Genomic DNA, 26,538 nt, shown 5'->3' on the forward strand with positions numbered 1-26,538 from the left:
AGAACCGTTTCATAACTTTGGGCAAAGTGGCAACATCCTCAAATGTTATTTTTGCAAACTACATAAAGCAAATTACTATTTCATCATATTCGGGCAACGTGGCATGAACGGTTTACTATTTGTGCTTAAATCGCATCTACTCAATCACCATTTGTCGTTACATATTCAGGATTTAAGTATTGTGAGCGGCCAAGTGTATCGCAAGAGATGAGACGTGTCAGTGGCGAATTTTTGACAGGGTAGGTGTAACGTTTAAAACCGTTGGGAGGATTGGTTTCTTGTCGTAACATATTTCTGCCAGTTTTGTCAGGGATGATATTACTGTCAAGGTGTCGAGGAGAGAGTGGGACTCAGCAAAAAAGAAGAATATTATAAAACTCAATCCAAGTGTCGTGGTAACCACTCAAAGAATTTTCTATTGAAAGCAGAAGAATAAGTGACCTATTATGGTCTTGGACTGAAGGTTTCTAGGGATCTCAAAACAATATTGAGAACGAACCTTCAATAGTAGGATTTTCATCAGGCACACCAAGAGGAAATTCCTCCAATTGTCGACTGGATAGTTTTGGACAAGGCAGACTGTTATTTATTAACGAATTATGTAATTAAGATTTACGCTTATAAAATATGTATTTGGAGGTACTTGTGAAGAGTTGAGGGTCTTGAATGTGAAGCTGAGGAGGCCTTTTACTTAGCGTTTCAGTTTTGTTAACCATGTCATTAAAAATGAAGATTGCAGAGAAACAGAGGTTCCAAATACTAAAGTAGATGGCACAACTGTTTGGTTCAATTTTTTTTAACTCTCTTCTTTGCTCAAAGTGAGAAAGTGGAAAGCATTCGTGGGAGAATTGTTGTGATTGTTTGGCTCTTTGTGATACTAATAGCCACTTCGAGCTACACCGCAAGTCTTACATTACTTTTAACTGTTGACCAATTAAAGCCAGATTTTCAAGGTATTTCTGAAGTGCTGGCAAGTAATGTTCCTATTGGCTTTCAAGCTGGTTCGCATGCGGGGGAATATTTCAACAAGCTAGGTGTGACCAAAGACTGACTTGTACCTTTGAAAAAGTTTCTAGCTATACAAAAGTGCTATTCAAAGGACCAAAAGCAGGTGGCATTGGGGCAATTGTAGATGACCTTCCTTATGCACAGTTTTTTGTCTTCAAAATGTGAATTCAGGATTTATGACGAGAAGTTCACATCAAGTGGCTAGGGATTGGTATTTCAAAAGGGATCAAAGTTAATAGTTGATGTTTCTTCCGCTGTCTTGGAGATTAGAAGAAAATGGAAAACTTCAACGAATTAATAACAAGTGGGTTGAAATAGCAAAGTATATACTTGGAAGGGCTGACAATGCAATAAAGAATCATTGGAACAGCTCAACAAAAAAAAAAGGAAGGTCCCTTCATATTTGGCATCAGGTTAGCTTACGGAGCTTCCCGAACTACCTATTTTCGATTTATCACTGATTTCTTATTCAGGAGTTAGAAGAGGTGTCTACTCCAGTTTCTGCAACAAGAACAAGAACAAATGTCGAGGCTAGAAACACAACACAAACAAATTGATTATAATCTGCAACCCCAGGGACAACAGGATTTTCGGGTAACTTAGGTGATAATTCAAAATTATATCAAAAGAAGCAACAAGAGTTTGAAAGATCACATCACCCTCTATGCCCAAAATCTTCATCAGCATTGAATATTGAAAACACTTATGATCCATTGCAAGACCTGCCGGCTGTCACTTCAAGGTCACAACGAAATGACACTTTGCACAATCATCAAACAGCTGTAACTGCACGGGAAGTAGTGACTTCTACAAATGAGCTAACTTTTAGTCATATTTCATATGCCAGAGATAGGGGTTCTTCTGCTATTGTTGGTAGTAGGCATACCGATACTATTAAACTACATGAATAGTTAGCCTTGGAATTTGAAGTCGGCATGAGAGCAAAAATCCTTGACTTTTTTGGAGAATATGCAAAACTTCCTATCAGACTTCAGAATGAGTTATCATTCAATGATTACTTGGATTTTAATTTAGAGCACCAAAATAGGATTGACATGATAAAAAGGAAGTATTTTGAATTAGCTCAAGATCTCTTTGCAAATGACCAGTGCAAAGTTATGTATGATGAATGTCCAGCAAATCAAGGTCATCAAATTGAGGTTTTTGAAATAGAAGAGCAAACAACTACCAGTGATTTGCAGCCTTCTCACGATCATGTAAAAGATATTACACGAGGCACAAGTTTTTATGTTGGTGAAATGGAGGTGAGTGTCAACAAATAGGTGGATGAGGACAGTTGCACTCGAGATTATAGCTGGTTGGAGACTTTGCATGATGAATCTTTTAATTCTGATACCCATGACATTAAATTAGAAGAACATACGAGAAGATCTTGCAAAGCGATGAACCACTTCGAAATAACAATCATGAAATGCTCACCATAAGGAGTCAATTGAAGGTTAATGAAAATAGTATTGTGACTTCTCTGATACATTATGACAACACTCATAAATTGGTGGAAGATCTATACAAAAAGGTTCAAAGGGGAGTGGAAGGAGAGTGGCTTATTGCTGATTTGCAGGTGATCATAACAGCTCTTGAGACTATGAAATCAAATTATTTGCAGTTACTTTTCGACAGGGATAACATTCTTAAGGTTGCAAAAATTCATATTGATCAGCTGGATAAAGAAAGGGATGAGATTATGGAGCTCAAAAGGGAGCTTAAGGATACTCATGAGTGTTGTGAGGTTTTCACACCATTGCCCCAAAATTGTGGGGACACCCTTTTTCTAATCGCCTTGGCAAATTTTTGGATTGTCCAACAATTATGAATTTTGAAAATTTTGAGCCTTGGACAACTTTAGGGCCAGTGGGGAGAAGGTTAGATTTATTTTCACCCGGTTTCAACTTGATTTTCTAGAGCCACCAATTTCATCCTTGAGCCGAACAAATTTTAAAGAGCAACACTTGGTAGGATAAAATTGTAAATTTTGTACTTAGACATTTTTCTTTCGAAAATTTGGATAATTTTTCAAAAATGAAAATTTTGTTAAATTTGGTCTTTTGGAAAATCTTGATTATTTTTGGTGAAAAAGATTAATTTTTGTGATGGTGAAATAAAATTGCAAAAATCGATTTTTGGCTTTAGAGGAAATTTTATTTTATTTTTGTCAAAAAAAAAAAAAAAAAAAAAATTTATTGGCATAGCAAAATCGATTTGGGTAAGACATTGCAAAAAAATGATTTTAATAGATTAAAATTGTCTTGAAAACTTTTTGCCTTTAATGAAATTGGTAATTTAATATTGAAAAAGGGCTTTTGGTTAGCCAAAATCCTATTTTAATGACGTATTAATTACTAAATTCTCATTAAATGGAAATATTTAACATCTCCAAGGCACCATTTAATTTCTTTTTGCAATTTAGAACTAATTGGCAATTTTAAAAGTTAATTTTCATCATGGCAAAATTAATTTTGGTTAAGTATTTAATTGTGGGCCATAATTTTGCATTAATTATTTGTTTTTCTTTCTCCCAGGGTCCAAGAAGAAAGTTGGATATAAGAGGAGGCCTCTCTCCCATTTCTTCCTCACTTCTCACTTCCCCTTCTCAAGGCGTTGGTGATTTTGCAAGAGCAGATCTGCACTCTTCTTGCTTGGCGAAATTTGTGGAAGCCGAAATTTGTGGGAGCTGAAATTTGTGGAGGGCGAAATTTGTGGGAGCCGAATTTTGTGGAGGGCGAAATTTGTGGAAGATAAAATTCTGATTTTTGCAAGTGGCTGCGATTTTTGCCCTAGGTTGGGAAATTTTATTTGGAGGTGAATTGCATGATAAATTTCTAATTTGCAAAGGGATTTGAACTTCTGGAAAGTCATATCCTAGGTTCCGAAAAGTCGCTGTAAGTTTACTGGTTAAGGTGAATTTTCATCATCTAGAGTTGCAAGGAGTGCTTAACCTGACATCCATCTTTCGTTCTAGTCTAAGGATTGCTCCGCTTGGTTCTTCTTGTCTTTTGGTCCACCACTCTACCATCCCGTAATAGGGCGACGAGCATGGAGGATGATAGTGCAAGTAAGAATCCCAAGTGGGCGAACACTAAGAAAGACAAAGAGGATATGACGCCCAAAACTTCCTTCTTCTCGAAAATGAAGTGAATAACTGATACCCATATTTGTACAGTGGACATGATACGGATGAGGGACAGATTGAAGGAAGGACAATCCCCCTTGGCAAAGAAGATGTCAACGAGACAGATTTTGGATCGAAGTTGGATGAGTTGGGAAAGGTTGCTATCAACAAAAAGCATTTGGGCACCCTTTCCTCTCTCAATGCTTTTATTGGATTTGACAAAGAATATGAGAAGGATCACGAAAGGATACTACAAGCAGCAAGTGGCGTGGCGAAGTCAGCGGAACTCAGGGCAAAGCACACACCTTGTCCTCCTATGGAAGAAGTTAACGAAAGGCTAGCTAAGTTCATTGCCTTAGCTAAGAAAATGAAAGAAAAGCAAAGATTTATATTAGATCATTTGATGTAAGCCCAAGTGGCAATTTCCCTTTCTTCTAGAATAGGACAAGTGTCTATTTCTGATTGGCCACCATTTTGGTGCCTTCTCATTGGTTGCCACTTTTTGCACTTTATTCATTGGTTCATTGATGAGGTGGCAACTTCTCATTGGTCGATGGGGTGGCAACCCTAATTAGGGTTTTGAGGATCCAATTTGGATCGTTGATCTTGTTTTGGTCTCCACCGTCCATTGTATTTTTGGCCCCTATAAAAGGTCATTTGCTCTCATTTGTAAAGGGTTGGAGAAATTGTTGCGAAGATAATACCAAAATGCTCTCTTTTTCATTGTTGCGATTGGCATGTTGATCAAGAACATTGGGTGTTATTGCATGTTTTCTACTTCCACTTAGTTAGATTTCCTTTCAAGTTGTTAAAGTTGGTTTCATTTCAAGTTGCTAAATAGGAGTGAAGTAGATGGATAGTTGTATGGTAGCATTTGTAAATGTTTGATAGGGATCAATGCTAGACCACTAGCATCCTAGCGGCTGGTTGGGAAGCTTTGTGTGGTAAGCTAGTCTATTATTTCTTTGAATCATTGCACCTATGGAAGTGAGGCCGCTGGTCAGCTCTCATTAGGTTCGATCCCCGTCCATTTGCTAACCTTCCATTCATAGGAGTAGGAGTAGAATAGTAAGTAGCTGGGTAGTCGAAGCTTAGAGAAGCAAGTTAGAGGAGTAAGTTAAGTATTAGAACACATCCATTCACCTTCCACAACCATTGCTTTCCCATCAACATCATCACTGGCAGAGACATCGTCCATCACCACCACCATCAACATTATCTGCCTCCGCACATTTCACAAACCGAGTCGTCATCTCCATCATTCCACCAAAGTCCAAGTCATCCTCGAATGAATAGCGTAAGGCCGCCTACGTGATTACCAATGAATCACATCGATAAAACTGAGTGAGTATCCAACGGTGTAAGGAACATTGGAGCTATTGCTTATGTCTTCATAAGTAATAACTTTTCAAGAGAGGAGTTGCATGTTTGATATTCCATATTGAATATTCAAATCCTAATATGTTATGTAAGTGATACAAAACTCGCATCAACAATGAGGCACTGGATGAGGCCCGATTTTCTCTTCAGGAAGCAACAAATCAGATTATGATAAAGAGAGGCAGGAATTTTTTTTAGAAGTGATTGATGAATTTGATAGCATTCAGCAAATGTATGCCTTGGATAATTGTCCTAATCGATCAAGTACCTAAGTTTCAGATCACTTTCAGCTTATCGATAACCCCGTGTTTGAAGTTGACGCTGATTGGATTTTCAATAACCCTCTTTTTGAAATAAACAAAGACTCTCCTTTTGGTTATCAAGATGAAGATAAAGATGATTTCAGGATATGGAATCCTGGTACGATTCCTAGCAAGGAATATGGGTCACAGGATGGAAATGGTGAATTGACTACGGTTATGCATTGCATAACCAGTCCACATTGGGTTCCTGTTTCACACCAGATCGAAGTTGGGTGGATTATTTACATCAGCCTTTGGACAGTTTTGAGGAGAGTTATGTGTTGGTCATAGGTAGTGCTCTTTCAGCTTCATTCTCATTCATAGTACCTATGTATCCAAAGGTTATCTAGATTGATGATGATAGTATGTACTTGATGCACCCAGAGTGCTACTTTTAGTTTTTGAGCAGTTCATTTCTTACATCATCTATCTAAGTCAATTCTTCACATTCTATTGGATTGTACATGGACCTTGGATATATTTCTATATCATCATAGCAGCGACACAACATAATAGAGTTTGGGATCTAGGTGTTGGTAGGTTGTATCTTTGGTTGGATGAGGATCTAATTGTGGTTCTATTCAGTTTGAGGTTGATTATGGTGATGATCAGTGTTGATCAGTTTACAGGCACAGCATATCATCGAAGATTAATATGGGATCCAGGAATTCGTGCTTCACAGTTTTACTGGGTTTTTCGTCAGTTCAGGCTACTAGATTAACTGCAGATTTATATGGGATCCTGGTACTTATTGCTTGAGGGAAAGCAATATCAAGGAGGGGAGATTTGTAATGTCCCTTCTTTGGGGACATTAGAATTATTAAGAAGGAATGAATTTTTGATATTAAATTTGACTATGTTACCTGGAGATGTATTATTAAAGGTCGAATTAATATCTCATGTGGTCACAAGAGGATGAGGAAGAATAAGATGATTTATCGGGGAGAAGTTGAAGAGTCACCGCTGTGAAGATAAAAGGAGATGGGACTCATTCTTGGGTATGCTTGATTTACTATTCAGATTTCCAGTTCTCTCTTGTGAGAGTTTTCAGAAAGCTTCAACTTTCAGCCAGTGTGAGGATGTAGCCCCTCGTGCAGGCAGGCAGTGGAGGAAAACCCATTGTCAGGGGAGATATCATTTCAGGCGTCTCGGTTGTGCTTACAGGTTCTTCTCTTTAGTTTTCCAATCTGACTATAGAACTGTGTTTAAGATTGGATTTATAGTGGCTGGTTATTGTATTGCTGTTGTATAATACAATAACGTCTTACGAGTTATCTAGAAGTAGCTGGTTATTGTATTGTTGTTATTTAATGCAATAACATACTTCAGAATTATGGAAAGGTTACTGGTTTAGTACTCGGTTTGTAATGTATGTTCCTACTTTTGAATCCTTAATATCATTCTGAAAATCAGTTCCAATAAGGAGTTAGACGAAATTCTATTTGGGTGATTGTTATGAGATTCACATTTACTAGTTATTTATAAGCAGCTGGGTATATTTATGATTTTGAGAGTTAACAAGGTGGAAAAAGGACGGTTCAAGATAGTAAAATATTGGTCATATTAATATCGTGCTGGAAAATTTTATAGCCTTGCTGGTACGGGTCATTACATGCACACTCGAACCAAGCAATATACTGGACATGCTTTTCCCAATGCAAAGAAAGTACCCACAAATTGCAGCCACATCTAGACACTAGCCCACTGTTTGTAAATTCTTGCCCAAAACTCACACAAGATGAATATTTAGAGACCTGGCTTCCATCTCCAGCAACTGATACAATAGTAAACACAACACAAATGTCCAATGTGGTGACTCTTGATTCTACCAAGGTTTTCTTAATAATGCCTTTTATAGTAAGCTTGAATTATACCACCGTAATATCTCTGCAAACATATAATTTCCAATCACCAACATTAGAAAGTTTGGCCAATAAATATTAACAAACATCAAACCTAACAATAGAAGGCAGCTTCATTAAATAATATAAATAATTATAATTTCAAATAATCCCATTAATGAGCAATGATAATTATTATCCTACGACAACTGTAATCTTATATACTTCTTTCAGTTATCCTGAGCATAATAATAAACTCATTAATCCCTCTTAGATTGAAGAGGAAGTTATTCCCTCTTCCTTCGAAGATTTTTTTGGATGAGGATCTCACCAAGGCATTGATGGTAGAGTTACGACACTTGAGAGGTTTGGTTGGAGAGGCGAGACGTGCTGGTAAATGGGCGGTGATTCGAAACCTCAAAGCTATTATTCGAGATTCTCCTTCTAGCGGATGGGAGAAGAGATCGGCTCTTGCAGCCAATTGACAGTCCCACCAACAATTACTTGGTAGAAAACCTTCCTTTGGTTCTCTCCATGTTAATTGCTGGAATGGTAATGGCATCCATTCGTCATTACCTTGCCTATCTCTGACGCGGTTGGGTTTGCAGATATACTTGCTGTCACTGAGACTCACGAGAGTCCGACCCACCCCCTCTTGAGATTTAATGGTTATCAATGGCTTTCTGTTTGTAGAGAGGAGGTTTGAGCATTTGGTGTGTTCGGTGGTGTGGCTTGCCTGATTAGAGATGACCTTTTCGATGTTACTACGATGGTTCACTTAGACATCTCGGCTAGGTTTATGTGGATCCGAATCAGCCATACTGCTAGTCGCCATAGAGATGTCTTCTTAGCGGTTTGTTATTTTCTGCTGGCCACCTCGCCTTTTGTTGTTCACAGTCCAGTGGATGGAGATCCCTTCTCCGATTTGCATAAGTTCATCTCGAAGTTCTCGAGTTTGGGAGACATCATCATTTTGGGGGACTTCAATGCACATATTAGAAATCTTCAGTCCCCTCTCCACAACCGCACCTCAAATTTGCTTTGTACCAGAGAGACTGATCCAACCAGTATGGGCTTCCAGCACTACTCTCTTGACTGCCTCGGTCCTCTTTCATGCTATGGTCAACATATCCTCCAGTTTTATGAGTTGTCCGATTTGCTGATCCTGAATGGCCTTCCCCACTTCATAGACTCTGAGCTCTTCACTTGTTGGCCCCACTGTGGGGGGGTGAGTGTGGTTGACTATGTTCTTGCATTTGCCTTGGTTATCCCCTCCATTAGTCGCTTCGCATCACCCGCCCTGATGGAGCCTAAAATTTTTGGCGAATTTGGGCCTCCATTTAAGCACCTTATTTGACCTTTTTATCCCACAAATAATATTATATTTACATGTTTCAATGATTTCCCTATGCTAGGTGTACAGTGACCCGCAAATTCAAACCAATTTAAGGAAGAATGTACAGATCTGATTAGCAAAACATGAACAAGTATGGGACGTTTTCATCAGGACTGGTAGTATGTGAAGCAGATGGATACCGATAAGAATGTTTAAGCTTTCACACAGATATCTAATAGATACTGAGAATGGAGAAGCCCATGAAGAATGAATGGTATTCTCATTTTTTGAGTCACCTCTGCACATATAATTCTTGATGTCTGAAAAGAAATATATTAGAAGGGAGCAATTAATGATATTAAAATAAGAAAGACCTAGAAAGCATAGATTCAAGATGTCAAGATGGCAAGAAGTCATCAAAGAGTTTTCTGCTTCCAAATACAGAGATAGAAGTTTATGGCAGAGTGATCTTTTGATTCCATTAACAAGTCTTAGCAACAAGATCATAGTGTTTCAAGGATGGTCCAGTCATTGTTCCAAACATGCAAAACTGGGAAGTTTGATGTAGCACAAAAGGAAATTGCAGACATATATCTCTGTCATAAATTATAAATTGAAGAATACCATGGTTGTGAGATATACAACAATGGTGAAAAGATTTTGAAAGAAATAAAAATTGGCTACAAAATAACAGTAGTCAATGAACAAAATCATCATGTGACTATTATTGCAAACTCCGAAGCTTTTATAATGGCTATAATAATATCAATACAAATACACGCAAACTGCATCAAGTATGGAGACAGTTCGTGCTAGCATGTTCGTTTTAAGTATTCAAGCACCCATATCATAATCCATAGGGAGCCATAAGTGTGGACGACAACAAATAGAAAAAGAATGGACGAGAGAGCTTGCAAACATATGTGTCCTTAGCAGTCTGCCATGTCATTCAAGGCTTTGATAAATGACTCGTGCAAACTCAGAATTGTGCCCTCCATCACCGGGAAAAAATTTGTCGATGTGCACTTGGAGGTTAAAGGAACCTATACAATGATGACGTACTACAAGGGTTGCTTAATTTCTTAGTCCTTTCCTAGGACTCCAAAGGTCAATTCTAGAACCTTGATTGTGATTCTTGTCTCACCAAACCTTGGAACAATCCAAGATTCTCTTCTTTCACCTTGTCACACCAACGGAAAACAAGGGAAACTCAACTATTGCTGCTAACTTGCACAATTCATTATGTGGACTTGCTCACTAGCTTCCCGGTTCACTAGGCACCAATGAGTCTTAGGCATGGCATGAGGGTTTTGAAGCTTCCAATGGCATCATTAGAACCATTAAAACATCTTAGAATTATCAAATAAACTTTGCACAAAGTTTAGTCTTACTTTATGACCAATCTTGAATTTTGCTGCTATAGATTTTTTGCAAGAATGCCAAAATAAGAACTTTGCATGTGAAAGACTTCCACACGAGGAAAACAAGTTTCTAATAGTCTAAACTTGCTTCAAATGACATGTTACAACTTATTCCAATCTGCCATAACAGATCTTGGAACCAAATGCATCCAAACTTCAAAATGCTGTTGCTAGAAACCAAGAAAATAGGGTTTTCAAACTTGAAATTGAGTGCTGCTCACAAAAATCATATAAAAAGCCTAAAACAAATTAGGGATATGAATACCCTTTTCAAAAAAAAAGATGATTCCATAACTCTTAGGCCTCCATCATATACCAAACACCCAAAACACAAAAAGGCTAAAAACCAAAGCTAGAAGGGGGTTTGAACCTGGTTTTGCAAAATCTTGCATAACTTTCTTTCTAGAGCACACCATTACCTCCAATTGCACCAAGAGTATTGTAGGAACATTCCCTACCACTTCCCATACTTGGTTTCACGTTTTCAATCACCCTAACACGTGATATGTTGCTGGTTACAGCCATATTTCCACTAGCCAAGACACTTTTCTTGCCTAGGGCATCACCATAAAAATGGTTGTCTTCATTTTCTTGACCCTTGCTTTTGGAACAATAATGTACAGTGAGTAACCTCCCATTTCCCACGTTTTCAAACCATTTCTATGGTGAAAATAGGAGGAAAACTCCAAGAAACCAAAATGCTGCAATTTTTTTACAAGAAACTAATCTAAAACAAAAAATTTATGTACAAAACTTAAGACACATAAAACAAACTTGATTGAAGGCTTAGAAAACAAGAAGAAACATTAAAATAACTACTCCAAGCAAAAGATCCAAGTTCTCAATCCAAAACAATACCAAAAACTTCCATTTACATAGTGGCTACTATGCATTTCAATGCTCAAATCGTACACTTTATGACCAAAACACTTCCAACCCTTGAAATCGATCAAGAATGGACTTATATAGGTGTTTCCAACCTCTTTTGGTTGTGCTTAAACCCCTAACTAACTCTTTGCACTCATTTTCAACTTTGCAAGAAAAACCAAGGTTAACCAAAGTGGTAGAAAAGTTGACAAAGGGTCAAAAACCATCTTGGAATGTCTAAATCAACCTAATAGGACCCCTTACCAAGTTTGGTGAACTCATTTATTAAGAATTTTAAGTTATAGCAAAATATTGCTCAAAATTGCAAAAGTTGCAAATAAGTGAATAGTAGAGTCGCTAATGGGGATGGTTTTCAGGTGGAGCTTTTCAAGTTCGGTGTCCCAATTCTATGCTCCTTTCTCCCGATACTCTTTAACTGAGTGGTATGTACTGGGTTCCTCGCTTCTTGGTCAAGACACGTGATTTATCTGATCTACAAGTCTAGGTTGGTTTTGGACCCCAACAACTACAAAACCATCATGATTGGACACACCTTTGCCAAGCTTTACGCTATTGTCCTGAACACTATCCTCTCCAGACAACTTGACAAGAGGCAGATTTGTGCGAGAGGGCAGGCGGGGTTCCGTTCTAACTATCAGACCATGGACCACATTCTGACTTTGTGGACTATCATTGAGGAGGCACGACACCGTTCTAGAAAAGTCTATTGTTGTTTTGTAGACTTTCGTAAGGCTTTTGACTCTGTTCCTCGAGGGGCTCTTTTCCATAGACTCAGGGACATTGATATTCCAAATATTCTCTTCACAATGAGTATGACACTTTATGAGACCGTGGTTGGTAGTTTTAGGACTCTGGAGGGCTTTTCAGAACAGATTCAGAGTACCATCGGCGTGAAGCAGGGCTGCCCCCTCTCCCCCACACTGTTCAGTATCTATATTGATGAGTTGGAGAACTTTCTCCATGAGACTTCGGTCCCCAATGATGACTGTTACTTACACCAGGTTTTGATCTCCATTCTCCTATTTGCAGATGATGTGGCTTTGTTGGCCTCCTCTCCTGAGGAGCTCCAGAGGCTTATTGATAGACTGGCTTCTTTCTACGATCTGTGTCAGCTTGTGGTGAACTTGAGCAAAACTCGAGTTATGGTCTTCAACGGACTTAGGACCTCACATCTTCACTTTAGCTTCCAAGGCCATCCAATTAAGATTGTCACCTCATATACTTATCTCGGGGTCAAGTTCTTTGGCCCTCGCTTCAGCATGAGACCCGCTCATCTACCTTGGGTTGCCAAGGGTATGGGCTCCCTTGCCCTTATTGAGAGAGAGTTTTTCCGACATCACTTTCAGGACACCAAGTCTAAGTTATCTCTCTTAGACTCCTTGATCAAACCGACAATTTTATACAACTCAGTGATTTGGGGACCTTCTCTTTTGGATTCTGATTGGGTCTCTATCAAGTGGGTTCAGACCCTTCTCCTTTGTCGGATTATTCGTTATCACCGTTACACTCGTCACAGTATTATTCTGGCCTAATTCAAGGCTCATCCCTTTCGGCTTAGTGCTATCTTTGATCTGATTTGGTTCATCCACCGCCTCAAATGCTCTGCTAAATCCGCTGATAGTCATCACAGATACTCGTACCTTGCTTATTGCTCCTCAGTTGATATTGGCAGTTCTGCCAGGGGATCCAGGACTTGCTGTTGATACACCCAGGTTACTACCTTATTGGAGCTTGGTTGGGATTGACATTGATCGTCTTCCACTATATGAGTTCTCCCTAGATTCTCCAGCCCATCTCCTCCCCTCATAGCAGGAGTTGAATAAGCATGTCAAACTTGACATATACAGATAGTACATCACCATGACCTAGACTAAACCTCCTGGGGGTTTATGCTCGTGGATGGCCTTTTATTCAGAGCACTTCTTGGATATACATGATGAGATTATTGTGCATCCTTGGTACTTGAGCCGACGTTGGAGTCATGCCCTAGCATCTCCTTGGGGTCGTTCAAAGTCGGTTCCCACCATCTTTGGTGCCAGACGGATCATCACCTATCCCGTGAGGATCGGATTTGCCCCTTTGTACTTTATTCGAGGTTGAGACTAAGACCCATTTCATTTTCAGGTGCCCTATCTACGATGTGATTAGAGCCAGTTTCTATTGCCTTTTCAGAGACTGCGGATACCTTTTGGCCTTCTTCAGCTATTCCGACCAGCGGTGTTTAGCTCTTTATCTCTGGGAGACCTCCCAGCTATAGGACCATACTTTACAACTCATGTTTCCTTAGAGTTAGGCCTCCGATCAGCTCATTACAGTCTTTTTTCTATCCTTGTCTCCTTTGTGAGGTATGAAGTGACAACTCACTACACCCATTTCCGGGCATGCCGGATCAGTTAGATCTCGATACAATTTTCTCGAACGACGACACCCTACTTCCAGTGCTTCCGTGAGACGGGCTCAAACCTCTTTTTGTATTGAGCCTTACCTTTTAGTGCTTGGCTTCTTTTCACCGAACAAGGATCCCTAGTCCTCGTCTTTTGTTTCCTTTTGTTGGTTTCTTGTTAAGCGCTTTCCCAGATACTGTTTGATGTGCCAGCTGTATTGTTCCTTCTTGTACTATTGTATCCTCTAGTCCCTTAGACCCTAGTTGGTCTCTTGTTGGACATTAATATTTATTAGCTTATCTTATCTATCTTAATCTTGTCACAGATCTATTAGCAAACATATAATAAATAAAATATCTCGATTTGAAAGATTAACTGCTCAACAATTAGTGTAGAGGTGGGAAGTTTAAATTCATGTCGGCTTGCTCCAAAACTAACACTCCAAAATGCTTGCACAATTGAGTGGTATAAAAGCAAGTTATCCTCTCTCATTTTGGCAATCAACTCAACTCAATTGGAGCTCTCCCAATTGCAATTCAAATTCAAGTACTCAAATCCTCAAGAGAAAGAGATCAAGCATCCAAGACATTGATTGCTCATCTACTTTTCCTAAATTCAATAATTCAAGTTTAACAGTAACACCTTCATGAGCACTTTGACACCGAACAAGGCCTATGAAGGTATAAGCATTCATTTTTCAGATCTAGCCTCTGCTACCTAATAGCATGCTGTCAATTACATTTCAAATTCTTTTCACTTTTAGGTTTCATTCCTAAATAGGGGTTTGACTCAGGCAAATCCCTTTCTACCCAATATTTTCTTTCTTTTCTGTGTGCAGGAAAGTGGTGAATGACAGAGAGAGCTACAAATTGAGCTTTTGAAAAGCTGCAGAATGCCGTCCATATGATTGAAAACTGCAGGGAGAAAAGTTGCACAACATGCTTCCGGGAGCAAGTTGCCTCAGGTGCTACATAGTCTCCTTTATTTTGCACAAATTTTGGATCACAGTCCACCCTTTGTTTGTATATCCCAGACCTTTTTAAAAAATCTGAGTCATTTCTTTATTTTCCTGTACACGCTGAAAGTCATCTTATTACTATATTTCACCCTAGATCTTGTCCAATTGCTAATCTTTCAACTCCCCCATGAAGGACCACTGAGTCCATCTTGTACCCAAGAATCCTTGAGCAAAGTGGATCATTTTCCTTCCAGTTTAATGCCAATAGGGAAATAGGCCTAAGATTCTTAGTTTGTTAGCCTCCTAGTTTGCATGCTTAAGACTGGCAAACCCAGTATTGCTACATTACAGAACCAAAAACAGAGATTTGTTATTTTTCATTTCATTTTGGACTGTGATTCTTTGGGTGTGACATCTTGCAAGGCTTAGCATAAAATTTTGTGCAGGAGATGTGCTTCTCTGTTCACTATCTCTACCAAATATGACACACCTTTGTATTGCATAATGCATTAGGTGAATTCCATTACAGTTATATTTCTCATCTCAGCCACTCCATTTTGTTTAGAGGCCCTGATGGAGCCCTACTTTTTTGCAAAACTTAGGGCCTCCATTTAAGAAATAATATTGGAGACCTGGTAAAGTTGTCATTGATGTCATAGAATGTAAGGAAGAAGATTACTATTAAAGGCTTGAAAAAGTGAATCAGGAGATTAATCCCAATTGTTGGCCAAAATTGATTGAGTAATCCTGCTGGAGAATTGACAAAGCTCTTGGATTTCCAATTTGTGGTTTTGAGAACCAACATGCCTGTCACTTATGTCTTTGGAGAATTGACAAAGCTCTTGGATTTCCAATTTGTGGTTTTGAGAATTAACACGCCTGTTACTAATCTCTAAATGCTTCCTTTTTGCAATTCTTGAAATTGCTTACAAGCGAACTCGCACCCATTATCAAACTTCAGGTCTTAGTTTGCTCTGTGTTGGATTTTAAACCAATGGTTTGGACTTGAAAAAGTTCCAAAGAAATCATCTTTTTCATTTAGAAGGTATGCTCTGTATATATATATATTATCTACTAGCAATTGGAACTATCTCACAAGAAAGATTGTTAATAATTTCTAGGATGGTTCACTTGGTTATTCACGAATGAGATCTAACACCCTCTTTGTATGCTATGCCCCTTCACTATGAAATGAGTTCTCTTGTTTATATATCCTGATTCTTTTGTGTAGATGGCGGTTTGTGAAACTTAAACAGTTCTGCAGAGTTTAGCTAAATACTAAAAATTAAGTTGTCCACATTTCTAATGCCACAAAATGTGCTAAGGCACTTAACCGTGGCAAGCTCCACTAGCTTGTACAAACCACCTTCAATCATCCTATCCTTCTTAACGTCAATCCATTATTTTTCTTTACACAAAATTCAGAGCTTAGGATTTTGTGCTAACTGCTAAAAGACAATACAATTTTGTATTATATTTGAAGCAAACTTAACATCACTGACTACGAATTTTATTGCATCAGCAAGAGCAATCTGAACTTATATTGCACGTGTTATTCTGTAACTGGGAAAAAAAACCTATTGAACTAGAATCAATGTTAACTCCCCAATCTTTGTTTAGATGTACCAAGGTTAATAACAAAGACCTGGTTACATGTTTGTTATTTTAGGAATATGCCATTAAGGCTAAAGCATAATCTTGTTCTCAAAGTTTTGTTCCACCTCAATTTGTAAACTCGATTTAGCACACAACTTCTTATCAAGAATATAATATTGCTGTCCCATTATTCTTGTTTTGATATGTTTATGAAAATAATAAAACTTGACTTTTTGTTTGGAGTTATGAGTCAAAAGTAAAAGTTTATTTGCCTTTCCTTAATGTGAGCAACAAGTGCACTTTCAGATTGCTTAGAACTGGACTTTGCTGTTTTTCTCTCTTTCGTATTGCAGCAAATATGAAGTCTGATTCTATGTGAATAGATGCAAAGAGGTCACCGAAGTCTAAAACCACAGTTGCAAATGAGTGATTATCAGAGCAATTGTAATCTCTTCATCTACTTGTTTATTGATAGTGATCTGTTAATCCTTCAGGTCTTTCATCTTAAATAGATGTTTTGTCATTGACTCACTCTTTCAAATTTGTGGAAAGCAATAGATCTTTAAAATACAAGACTACCCTTTTTCAGAAGTTTTAAATTTGGTTTTCAGACTCTACACAAGATTATCAAAGTGGCATTATAATTCTGGGTTCTTAATGGTAGTTATCAAAATCCACAACATTTGAAGCTGCTTTAGATATTGTCTTTAGGATTATTCCATCACAATTCCTACACTCAGCAATTGTGAGTATTTTGTGACTTCAGTCATTGAAGTTCTCAAATTTGTGCAAAGCACGATTCTAAATATTGGCCATCACTATGTTACCTTGGTTTTTTTACAAGAAAGCTTTTTGACCTTAATAAAAATGCAGATTAGCAGAGTGTTTTTTCACAAAAAGTAGCATTTTTTTATGCTTGCATCCAAAAATTGGTTTCAGTATCCAGTTTCAGAATATTGTGCCTCAGCTCTATTTATTAGTTTTCTGCTTTGCACTTTGTTGTGAAATTCATCCCTTAATGGTAGTCCCATTACTGCAGACCCTTGACAGCAGTCACCTTTTCCTTCAACTGGTTTATGACAGAAAACAGTTAGTCCTTAATTGCAGTATTTGAAAATAAATTAATCTTGGAAATGTGGCATTAAAAGTCCCTTATAGATGCCTTCTTTGATAAACCCAGTTAACAAGGTAGTTGGCCTTTTAAATGGCAATATGCTGCTCCCTTGCATGGCAATCCAATCAGTTAATCCCTTTGACAACATTTGATATAAGACAATTTGGTTGTTGATAGAGATTTGACAAGAGCAAAAGTAATACTAGTAACTAAAGGGTTGAAAGCCCTACCGGTGGCAAGATACATTTCAATTTTTTTTCATTGAAAATGGATATTACAGGAGACAGCAGAGAGAACATGTTGTAGGCAATTCTTGTAAGTTACATGACTCCAAGCTCCAAGGGTAAATTATTATTATAGTCCCACTTCTTAGGCAGGATTTCAATTTTATCTACCAATCTGAACCTCATATTTCAATCAAGTGTTCCCTGAAGAGTATTTAAAACAACACTCTTTTATTTATTACCATAATTTCAGTCTATATGAGGATTTGTTCACTTTTTCTTTGTTTTGTTCCATTTTCATTTTTATTGTGCATTAGGAATTGATGTTTGAGCATTGGAAATCACATGGAACATCAGCTAACTGGTAGAGATATTTCGCAGGAAAAGTTGCCAGAGTATTGACGAGAGTCATGGCTTTCTAAATGTTATAAATCAGCTCTGTGAGCTGAGTTATTCTGTTGCAGGCTGTGAATATTTAAAATATGGCCATGATTGCATAAAACAGTGTAAAGTACTCAACAATATTGCATATAAGTGACGATTAAGAAAAATATAGGTTACCTTTTTCAAATATTGGTTCAGATGTCTTTGTTATGCAACCTTAGAAGGACATCTGGTAGAAGTTTGTGTATGGTGTAGCTATTAGAAACTATTCTATTTAGTGCTACTTGTTGCAATCCTGTATGGTATGATTTAATAGTCTTCCAGGCTTGATTACCTTTATCATAGAGATAGAAGTTTGAACCTGGAGAAAATGTACATGTTAAGTTTCTAGATTATGAGATTCTTCCCGATGAAAATTGAGGTGTCGATGCAGTTTTAACTTATACATTTACTAGCACCCTATCTGACTAGGCTGACTTCTGCTTGATAGTTTTTAAGGCACAACCATAAATGATTGAAATTCCGTTGCCTGTTTTATTTTACATTGAATCCAAATTGAGTTCAAGGGGAAGGCAAAATGAACAAAAATATGTTAATGCACAAAAATGATAAAAACAGGTCAGGGGAAGAAAAATTACGAAACCAAATTATAATGATAAGAGAGTGAAAACAATCATCCCCTTTTGAGTTAAACAAAAGAAAAGTCTAAAATGGAGTGATGAAATGCAGGTGGACAATGTAAGCTAAGGTATGCAACCAAAAAGGATTAGAAGAAAGAAGATATCCTTCCGACTTACAGAAAATGCAGCTTGCTCAAGAGCTAGACTCAGAGAAAGCCCTCCAATTGATGAAAGTGTTATTTTATTTTTCGTGGCAATGCATAAAACTATCTTTCTGGTAGATTTAATATGTTACATGGTTTCATCCCATTTGTCTGCTATTGTTTGCAACTTTCTTTCAATTCCTCTGTATTTTATCTTTCTCAATAGTTTTCTTGTTTTGAACTACAGGTATTAGCAGACCTTGTTGGTATCCCTTGCAGACTAGTAAAGGGTAGCCACTACACTGGGATTGATGGAGGAGCAATCAACATCATAAAACTGGATGAAGGGTATTATTTCTTGTTTTTGTTCATTATTAAGCTTGTCTCACAATGCTACTTACTATCAAGATTGAAGTTCTTGCTATAGAACATTTTTCTTTCACTGTGCGGACTTTGCAGATTTGCAGAAATAGCTTCCCAATTGCAAGTGTGTTCTGGTTCTTCTAAATTTCTTTCCATTCTATTGAATTTTGGCTTAAAATATAGCTTTCATTTCAGACGTTAATAGCTATATAAAAAAGGCTGTTTGGAGAGTCTAATTAAATTGAATCCTTTATAGGGAGTTCATAGTAGATCTCATGGGGGCCCCAGGCTCTTTGATTCCTGTTGAGACTCCCAGTATAGCTCCGCCGCAAATTGCAAAGATGGATAGCTTTATCTTAGATCAGCGGGTTTCTGCAAAATTGGCCCAAGATCTATGGCCTCTCCAAGATAAAAATAATTTACATGCTGCAGAAAATACAACTCCTCAGATACATAATAATTCAGAGCAGAAGTTCCAGGACTTTTTTTTGGATGAAAATGCTGTAGCTGCTGCTTCACCTTTTTTAAGTGAGACTAACCCATATCAACATGTTGGAGAAAAAAAGGCTATGCAACAAAATAAGTCATCTGAGATTCGAAATACTGAATTTTACAGACGCCGAGAGAATATCTCCTCTGGGCCTGGTCGATCACCACTACCTATCATGCAGAAGAATCCTTTCATGTGCAATAACATTTTGGGGGATAATCCACGCATTGATCTTTTGGACGGCTTAACTGTGGGGAGGAAACCGGAGCTTAGGGGTTATAATTTATCATCTATGGCTGAGTCATCTTCTTCACAGTCTCCAAATGTTGCTTATTCTGGTATTGCAAATTTGACCAACAACCATAATTCAACCTTCCAGTCTCCTTCAGGTGCTTTGTTTCACAGTCGAATGAATAAGGACCTCCTTGATACATCAGTAGCTGTTACTGGAGGTACAGATGGTAATGTTGCTTCATCAGCTTTAGCACCAGCAACTAGATTCAGCGAATCATCAGTTGATGATCCCATAGCCGCCACCGCAAAGAATTTTTTACCTCCATTTCATCAAAATGAAAAACACATGGAACAAGTTAATTGCTTTGCACAAGGTATACGGGATAGGAAGGATAACTATGCCAAGGGAAAAGTAAAGGAAACCAATGAATATGAAAGGAAGATTTATGATAAACATGGACATCCACAACATGCTAATGACAAGCTGACCTATAGAAGTGGAAATTCAGAAGAAGAGCAAAATTTAAGCCATTTAAATTCAATCCAACATCCAAGACTGGATGCTGTGTTGGATGATGTTGCAGAATGGGAGATACCATGGGAAGATCTTGTTATTGGTGAGCGCATTGGATTAGGTGAGCATATTGTTTTCCAAATTCTAACTTCTATTAGTAATATATTATTATATAAGAGCATTTGATATGGTACATAGGCATTTCTTGTCATTGGAATGCCCATTGCATTGTTATTAATATTAAATTGCTGTCAAGGAGTTTGTTTTCCTTATTTCTCTCTTTTATTAGATTATTTTTGCTTAGTATTTCAGATCTTTATTGTTTTGCGGAAAAATTAATTCCAAGCCTCGAATTGGATGCACATTTCATAAACAATGGTTATGTACTAGCTTGTCAGACCATCGTTTTTGTGATAATGCTTCCTGCTCATTGCTTTTGATGTTGTTTAACTTCAAGTTGTTGAGTTCATAGTAAGAACAATTGCGTTTGGTTTGAGTTGATAGAGGTATGATTATTTTGAATCTTTGAAAATGGAAGTGGTGCCTTGCTTGTCCGATTTGCTGTTTCCATAGTGGCAGTTTGGAAAAAGTCATGGTTGAAGCGAAAAGTTGCTTTCCTAAGGAGGTTAGTTCAAAATAATCATGGTCAAGTGACACACACTAACATGATGCAAGAAAACACAATGAAAGGTAAGAAAACCACAGAACAAATAAGTTATGTTGACCCTAATAGAAAGAATTTCTATTTGCAAATGCTGGCTTGTGTAGTGAGAGAAAGTGAGTTTAAGGGGATGAGAGAAGGCAGGAAGATAATAAGTGTGTGCGTATGAAACATACTAGCTTACCATTTTTTTTTTTTAAGGTATGTAAGTCGTTAATGGTATAATAGATTTGTGTTGACTCTAATAATGGTATAATAGGTTTGTGTTGACTCTAATAGAAAGAATTTCTATTTGCAAATGCTGGCTTATGCGGTGAGAGAAAGTGAGTTTAAGGGGATGAGAGAAGGCAGGAAGATAATAAGTATGTGCGTATGAAACATACTAGCTTGCCATTCTATTTTTTATTGTATGGAAGTCATTAATGGTATAATAGATTTAGAGGGTTTGGCCACCAATAAAAAATTGTCAGTTTGTCAAGACTCAAAACAAAGCCCAGTTCTCTCTATTGCCTACACACTTGTACTAGTAAATGTTAACCAAATTGCCACTGATAAGCATCAATCTCCATGTGGAGGTTGTTTATTAGAGGACTCTCTCTAACTTATTGTGGATACACATGATTGTAAGCTATGACTTGTTTTCTGTAGCACAAGAGAGTGGAAGGTGAATTTGGCATAAAATGAGAGAATGGAGTGCAATATGGATTGGTGATTGATCTGTTCAATTTCAATTGGAGCATCATCTTCTGGTTTTCAAATTATAGTTAAAACTAGAGTGACTGTAACCCTCTTACCTATTTCCATTTGCAAGATTTGATAGATAAAAAGGAGATTTGTTGACAAAATTGGCACGGAGTATTATTTTGTTAACAAATACAAACCCACAAAACATATATTGAAAAGTCAGCACACGAGAATATATGGCTTAATGAAGAAGTTGTCTATAGAGTTGGCCATATGATGCGAATCACTGGGGTCAAGAATCTGCGACTTTGAAGTAGAGGAAGAGATAGTTGTTAGTAGTGACTTACCTTTCTTTCACTAGATTTAGAAAAGAAGAGAATGAAGAATACTTGGAAAGAGACTGATGTCATGGCCTGTCCACTGTGGCTGACATATAATACTGATCAGTGTTTTTAAACACTAGCATATAATTGTAAATATATATTAATAAAATATTATATTAACTCAAAATATATAATGTTCAAAGTTTTTTTGGCCTGCCCAAATAATCTTTCTTTTGGGCATCATTTTGAATTTTGTTGTATGGTGGTTGACTTGGTTTGTGAGCTGGCCAAGCAGTTATTTCAGCAAAACTAAAATTCATTCTTAGGGATGAAAAAACTAGCATTTTTAGCTCTGTTAAGAGGCACTGGACTTGGGACAAAACCCTCATTTCTAAAAACTTGTAAGTGGGATGAAAATTCTTTTCCATAAGGCCTAGTTCCAATCTATATGATTCATCATTGATTTTGATTGAGAAGAAAGATGGGACTATGACGATGTGGATCAATTATAGAACCCTCAACAAAAGGACAATTAAAAATCACAATCCCATATGCAGTATTGACAAATTGCTTGATGAGCTTCATAGTGTATTATCAAGATCAGCATGTGAGTAGGGCCATTAGACAAGGGTTAGAGATGAGGATGTGCACAAAACAACTTTAAAGTGTGACTACAGGCATTATGAGTTCGTGGTCATGCCTTGTGGATTGACCAATACACTTGTCACCTTTTAGCCATGCATGAATTAAGTATTTAATTTGCAGTTGACGAAATTTGTATTTGGTTTTCTTTAATGGCATTTTGATTTACAGTTAAGACATGCGAAGACCATTTGAAGCATATAGATGAGGTGCTTGACATACTTGACCAGTAGCTTTTCTATGCCAAGGACTCCAAATGGGAGTTTGAGATGGTTGAAATTTAATATTTGTGGTTCAAGAGTAGTTCCCAAGGGATTTGTGTGGATGAGGAGAAAATCAAGGAAATCCAGGATTGGCCTAGACCAAGGAATTTTACACACTTGAGGGGAAATGTGGGAGTTTGCAGATGCTACAGAAGAAATTGTAAAACGGTTATCAGAACTTGCAGCTCCTTTGACAAATTTGACAAAGAACGGGGATTTCTCTTGGAGTCCATCAACATAGACAGATTTTGATAAATTCAAAGAGGTAAATGAGTTCATGTCTTGTTTTGGCAACTCTGGATTTTGTACTCCCTTCTGTTCTAGAATGTGATGCTTTAAGATAGGGAATTGGGATGGTCTTGATGCAAAATAGACACCTTATAGAATTTGAGTGTGACTAGCTTAAGGAGACGAAGAGAAACTTCTCTATTAATGAAAAGGAGATGTTGTCCATCATGCATGCACTAGCTAAATTTGGGAAATACCTAGTTTGTGGGAAGTTAGTCATCAAAACTCAGGTGAGCCAGGTAATGAGTTATGTTGAATGTAGTTGGCATCAACTTTGAAATTACCTTCTCTGCCCCACAATGACTTTACCGTTGACCATCACAGCCACAAACCCTGCAATTCTCTCCATACATCTGCTCTCTGCAATGAGTGGCTTCCTTTGCAGTCTTCCTCTTTTGCAGGCTGCTTGTAGTTATGATGGTCCTCCCATTATTGGGCATTCTGTTGATTTTGATATATATATAATTGTTTCATGGCCGTTCTATAGTTATTTTTTTGTAAAACATATATTTTGTATTTGAATAATTAACATCTATTAAAAATTAATATTATAATTTATTTTAATATTATTTTACTTTTCTTGTTTATTTTTATCTATTTGTAATATGAAAATTTAATAACTAAACAAATTAAAAAATTTAAATTTAAATTTTGAACCTAACAACTTAATATATATTATTGTAGACTTTATTATTTGTAGATTATAATTTTGTGAAAATATTACTTATTCTCTAACAATTTTAAACTTGTACAAGGCGAATTTAATCACAAATTTATTTTTGAACTTTTTCTCTTCGTTGAATTTCATCCAGATTCTGTTATGGCTGAAGACAGACTTGAATTTGAACCTTGTTACTTAGGCTACAGTAATGATTTTGAGATGGCCGGTGTAAGTAATGGCTATTCGGTTTCCTGAATGTGGGTGTGATGCTTTGTTTCCCAAGTTGATATCATATAGATAGGAGAACGACATGGTGTAAGCCTTTGAAGTACAGTTTTTCGTGGTGCACAGTTCCAGTGTGGTGCATTAGTCCTGCAAAGATGATTAGTGTTGTGTGCTAACTCTAGATGTTCCAAATATTCTGAGCACAAAATCTAGTGTTGAGCTACTTAGCATTGATCTTCTGGAACTGAGATACAGTGTTCAGATTACTTGCCGTAATGTGACAAACCATTCTGGCTTGTGTATGAAGGTGCTAGCCTTCAACCTTGCAGGGAAAACACTTGAGTAGAATACACTCAGCTTAGCATGTGAACTGTAGGTGGACCGTGTTAAAGTGTAGCTTCAGTAGAAGTGAAGCACACTAAGTATATGATTTTGTGTTTTTCTTATATATATATAAAAGTTATCTTCCCTATGTAATTCTGATATCATTTCATATACTTAATATGATTATATATATCTCAGCAGTTTATATATATATATATATATATACACAAATAATATATTATATTGATCTCAAATATAACTATCGAGTTACTTGTATTGGGCTTGAAATGCCTATATAAAGGTAATGATAAGTAAAGTTTGTTAAGATTAATAACATGAGCCATGTAGGGTCATGACCCTATGTGGCCATTTGCCACGTAGAGTCATGTCATGTCCCTATGGGGACGTGTTCTCTCCCATATAAATCAGGATCGGCTGCTGAGAATGATATCAATAACAAGGCAATATACTTTCTCCAGCAGCGATCCACATTAAATTACAGTCTATCCAATATTTATTCTCTCTACAGCAGCGATCTTCATTCAACTCCTCTAGTAATTAGAGGTATACAGAGATCTGTTTCTCAGTCACATAATAATCTGATTTATATAGAGGTTTGCTAAATCAGAATTCCTAACTCAAGTCTGATTACATATAAAGATCTGATTTATATCAGAAATCAGACTTAATACTTAGAGAGGGAAAATATAAATATAAATACTCTCTCTATCAGAGATCCTAGTTCATTTACATGGTAATATCAGAGCCACACTAATAGAGAAATTCAGTCAGTCTTATATTAGATTTAAATCTATTAAAATATCTTCAATCTAAAACGGTGGTGAATCAAGTAAGACTGGAAGACAGACTTGAAGGAGCCTCCAGCTTTGCATCATGGAAAATATGAGTAATGATTATTTTATGAGAAATGGAATTAGAAGGATACATAGAGGAAGATAAATCTATGCCAGAGAATGATCTAGACAAAACAACCTGGAAAAGACATAACAATAAAGCTATGAAGATAATTATAAATTCTGTCAAAGATCACATCCTCCCATCTATATCAAGCCTTAAAAATGCTTATGAGATGTTTTCCACCATTAAGAATACTTTTGAAATTAACAACACTAGTAGATTGTTAACGTTGAAGCAAGATCTACTATACGTCAAAATGATCAATGGAGAATCGATAACATCTTATTTTCTAAGAATCTCAAAGTTAAAAGATCAACTTGCAACCATTGGAAGTCAAGTAGATGACAAAGAACTTTGCATTATAGCACTAAAAAGACTACCTTTATCTTGGGAAACTTTTATTCGTGGACTAAGCTCTTGACCTGAACTTCCTAAATTTGAACAACTAAAAAACGAACGTACTCAAGAACAGTCAAGAGGAACTAGTTTAAATCAAGAGGGAGATATTCAAGCTCTCCAAGTCAATACCAACAATAAAGGAAAGAATGGTAAATTCAAACGAAAAAGAAAGGAATTCAACAAAACATACAAGAAAAGAAATTGGTCAAAAGTACAATGCTTCAAGAGTGACAAATTTGGCCATACTCATAACTTCTGTCCGGAATGGAAGAAAATTCAAGTAGCACTAGCAGAAATCAAAGATGAAAAAGATGAAAACTTTGCATTCTACTTAGCACTCTCAAGTGAACTAAACTTCAACAAAATTACATAGATAATAGACAATGGAGCATCTTGTCACATCACAGGCGTTAGAAATAAATTCGGAAGCTTTGAAGGATACTCCTTTGAAGAAGTGACTATTGGGGATAATTCTACACACTTGGTAAAAGGTATTGGATCGTGTTCAATTCAACTAAATTCAGGTATCACTCTTCAACTAAAGAATGGTTTGTTTGTACTTGGTATACAATGAAATTTGGTCTCCATCTCCATCTTTGGCCTTGCAAACCAAGGGTATAAAATCACTCTCCAAAAAGATAAAGTACTATCTTGGCCGAAGAACTCCAATATTAAGAATGCTATATCCATCGGATTTAGAGATGGAAGTTTGTACAAACTTTGTAACCATCAAAATCTAGCTCTAAATCATGAAGCCTCAAATACTAATGAAATCTGGCATAGAAGATTAGGTCATCCTCATTTTTGTGCTTTATCATCC

At 37.0% G+C, this 26,538-nt stretch overlaps 1 protein-coding gene across 2 annotated transcripts in view; it reads left to right on the forward strand.

Annotated features, from left to right (window-relative positions):
- Window positions 1–26,538, forward strand: part of LOC149548061 (serine/threonine-protein kinase EDR1-like) — a 183,923-nt gene that overhangs the window by 63,379 nt on the left and 94,006 nt on the right. For both annotated transcript variants that reach the window (XM_089792092.1, XM_089792093.1), the window contains exons 3-4: window positions 18,977–19,077; window positions 19,349–20,451. In XM_089792092.1, the coding sequence (XP_089648218.1) occupies window positions 18,977–19,077; window positions 19,349–20,451 (1,204 nt within the window). The remainder of the gene's footprint in view (window positions 1–18,976; window positions 19,078–19,348; window positions 20,452–26,538) is intronic.

The sequence above is a fragment of the Cupressus sempervirens genome, chromosome 7 (assembly GCF_028749045.1).
Source record: "Cupressus sempervirens isolate cs-2001-9-10 chromosome 7, ASM2874904v1, whole genome shotgun sequence".
Classification (NCBI taxonomy): domain Eukaryota; kingdom Viridiplantae; phylum Streptophyta; class Pinopsida; order Cupressales; family Cupressaceae; genus Cupressus; species Cupressus sempervirens.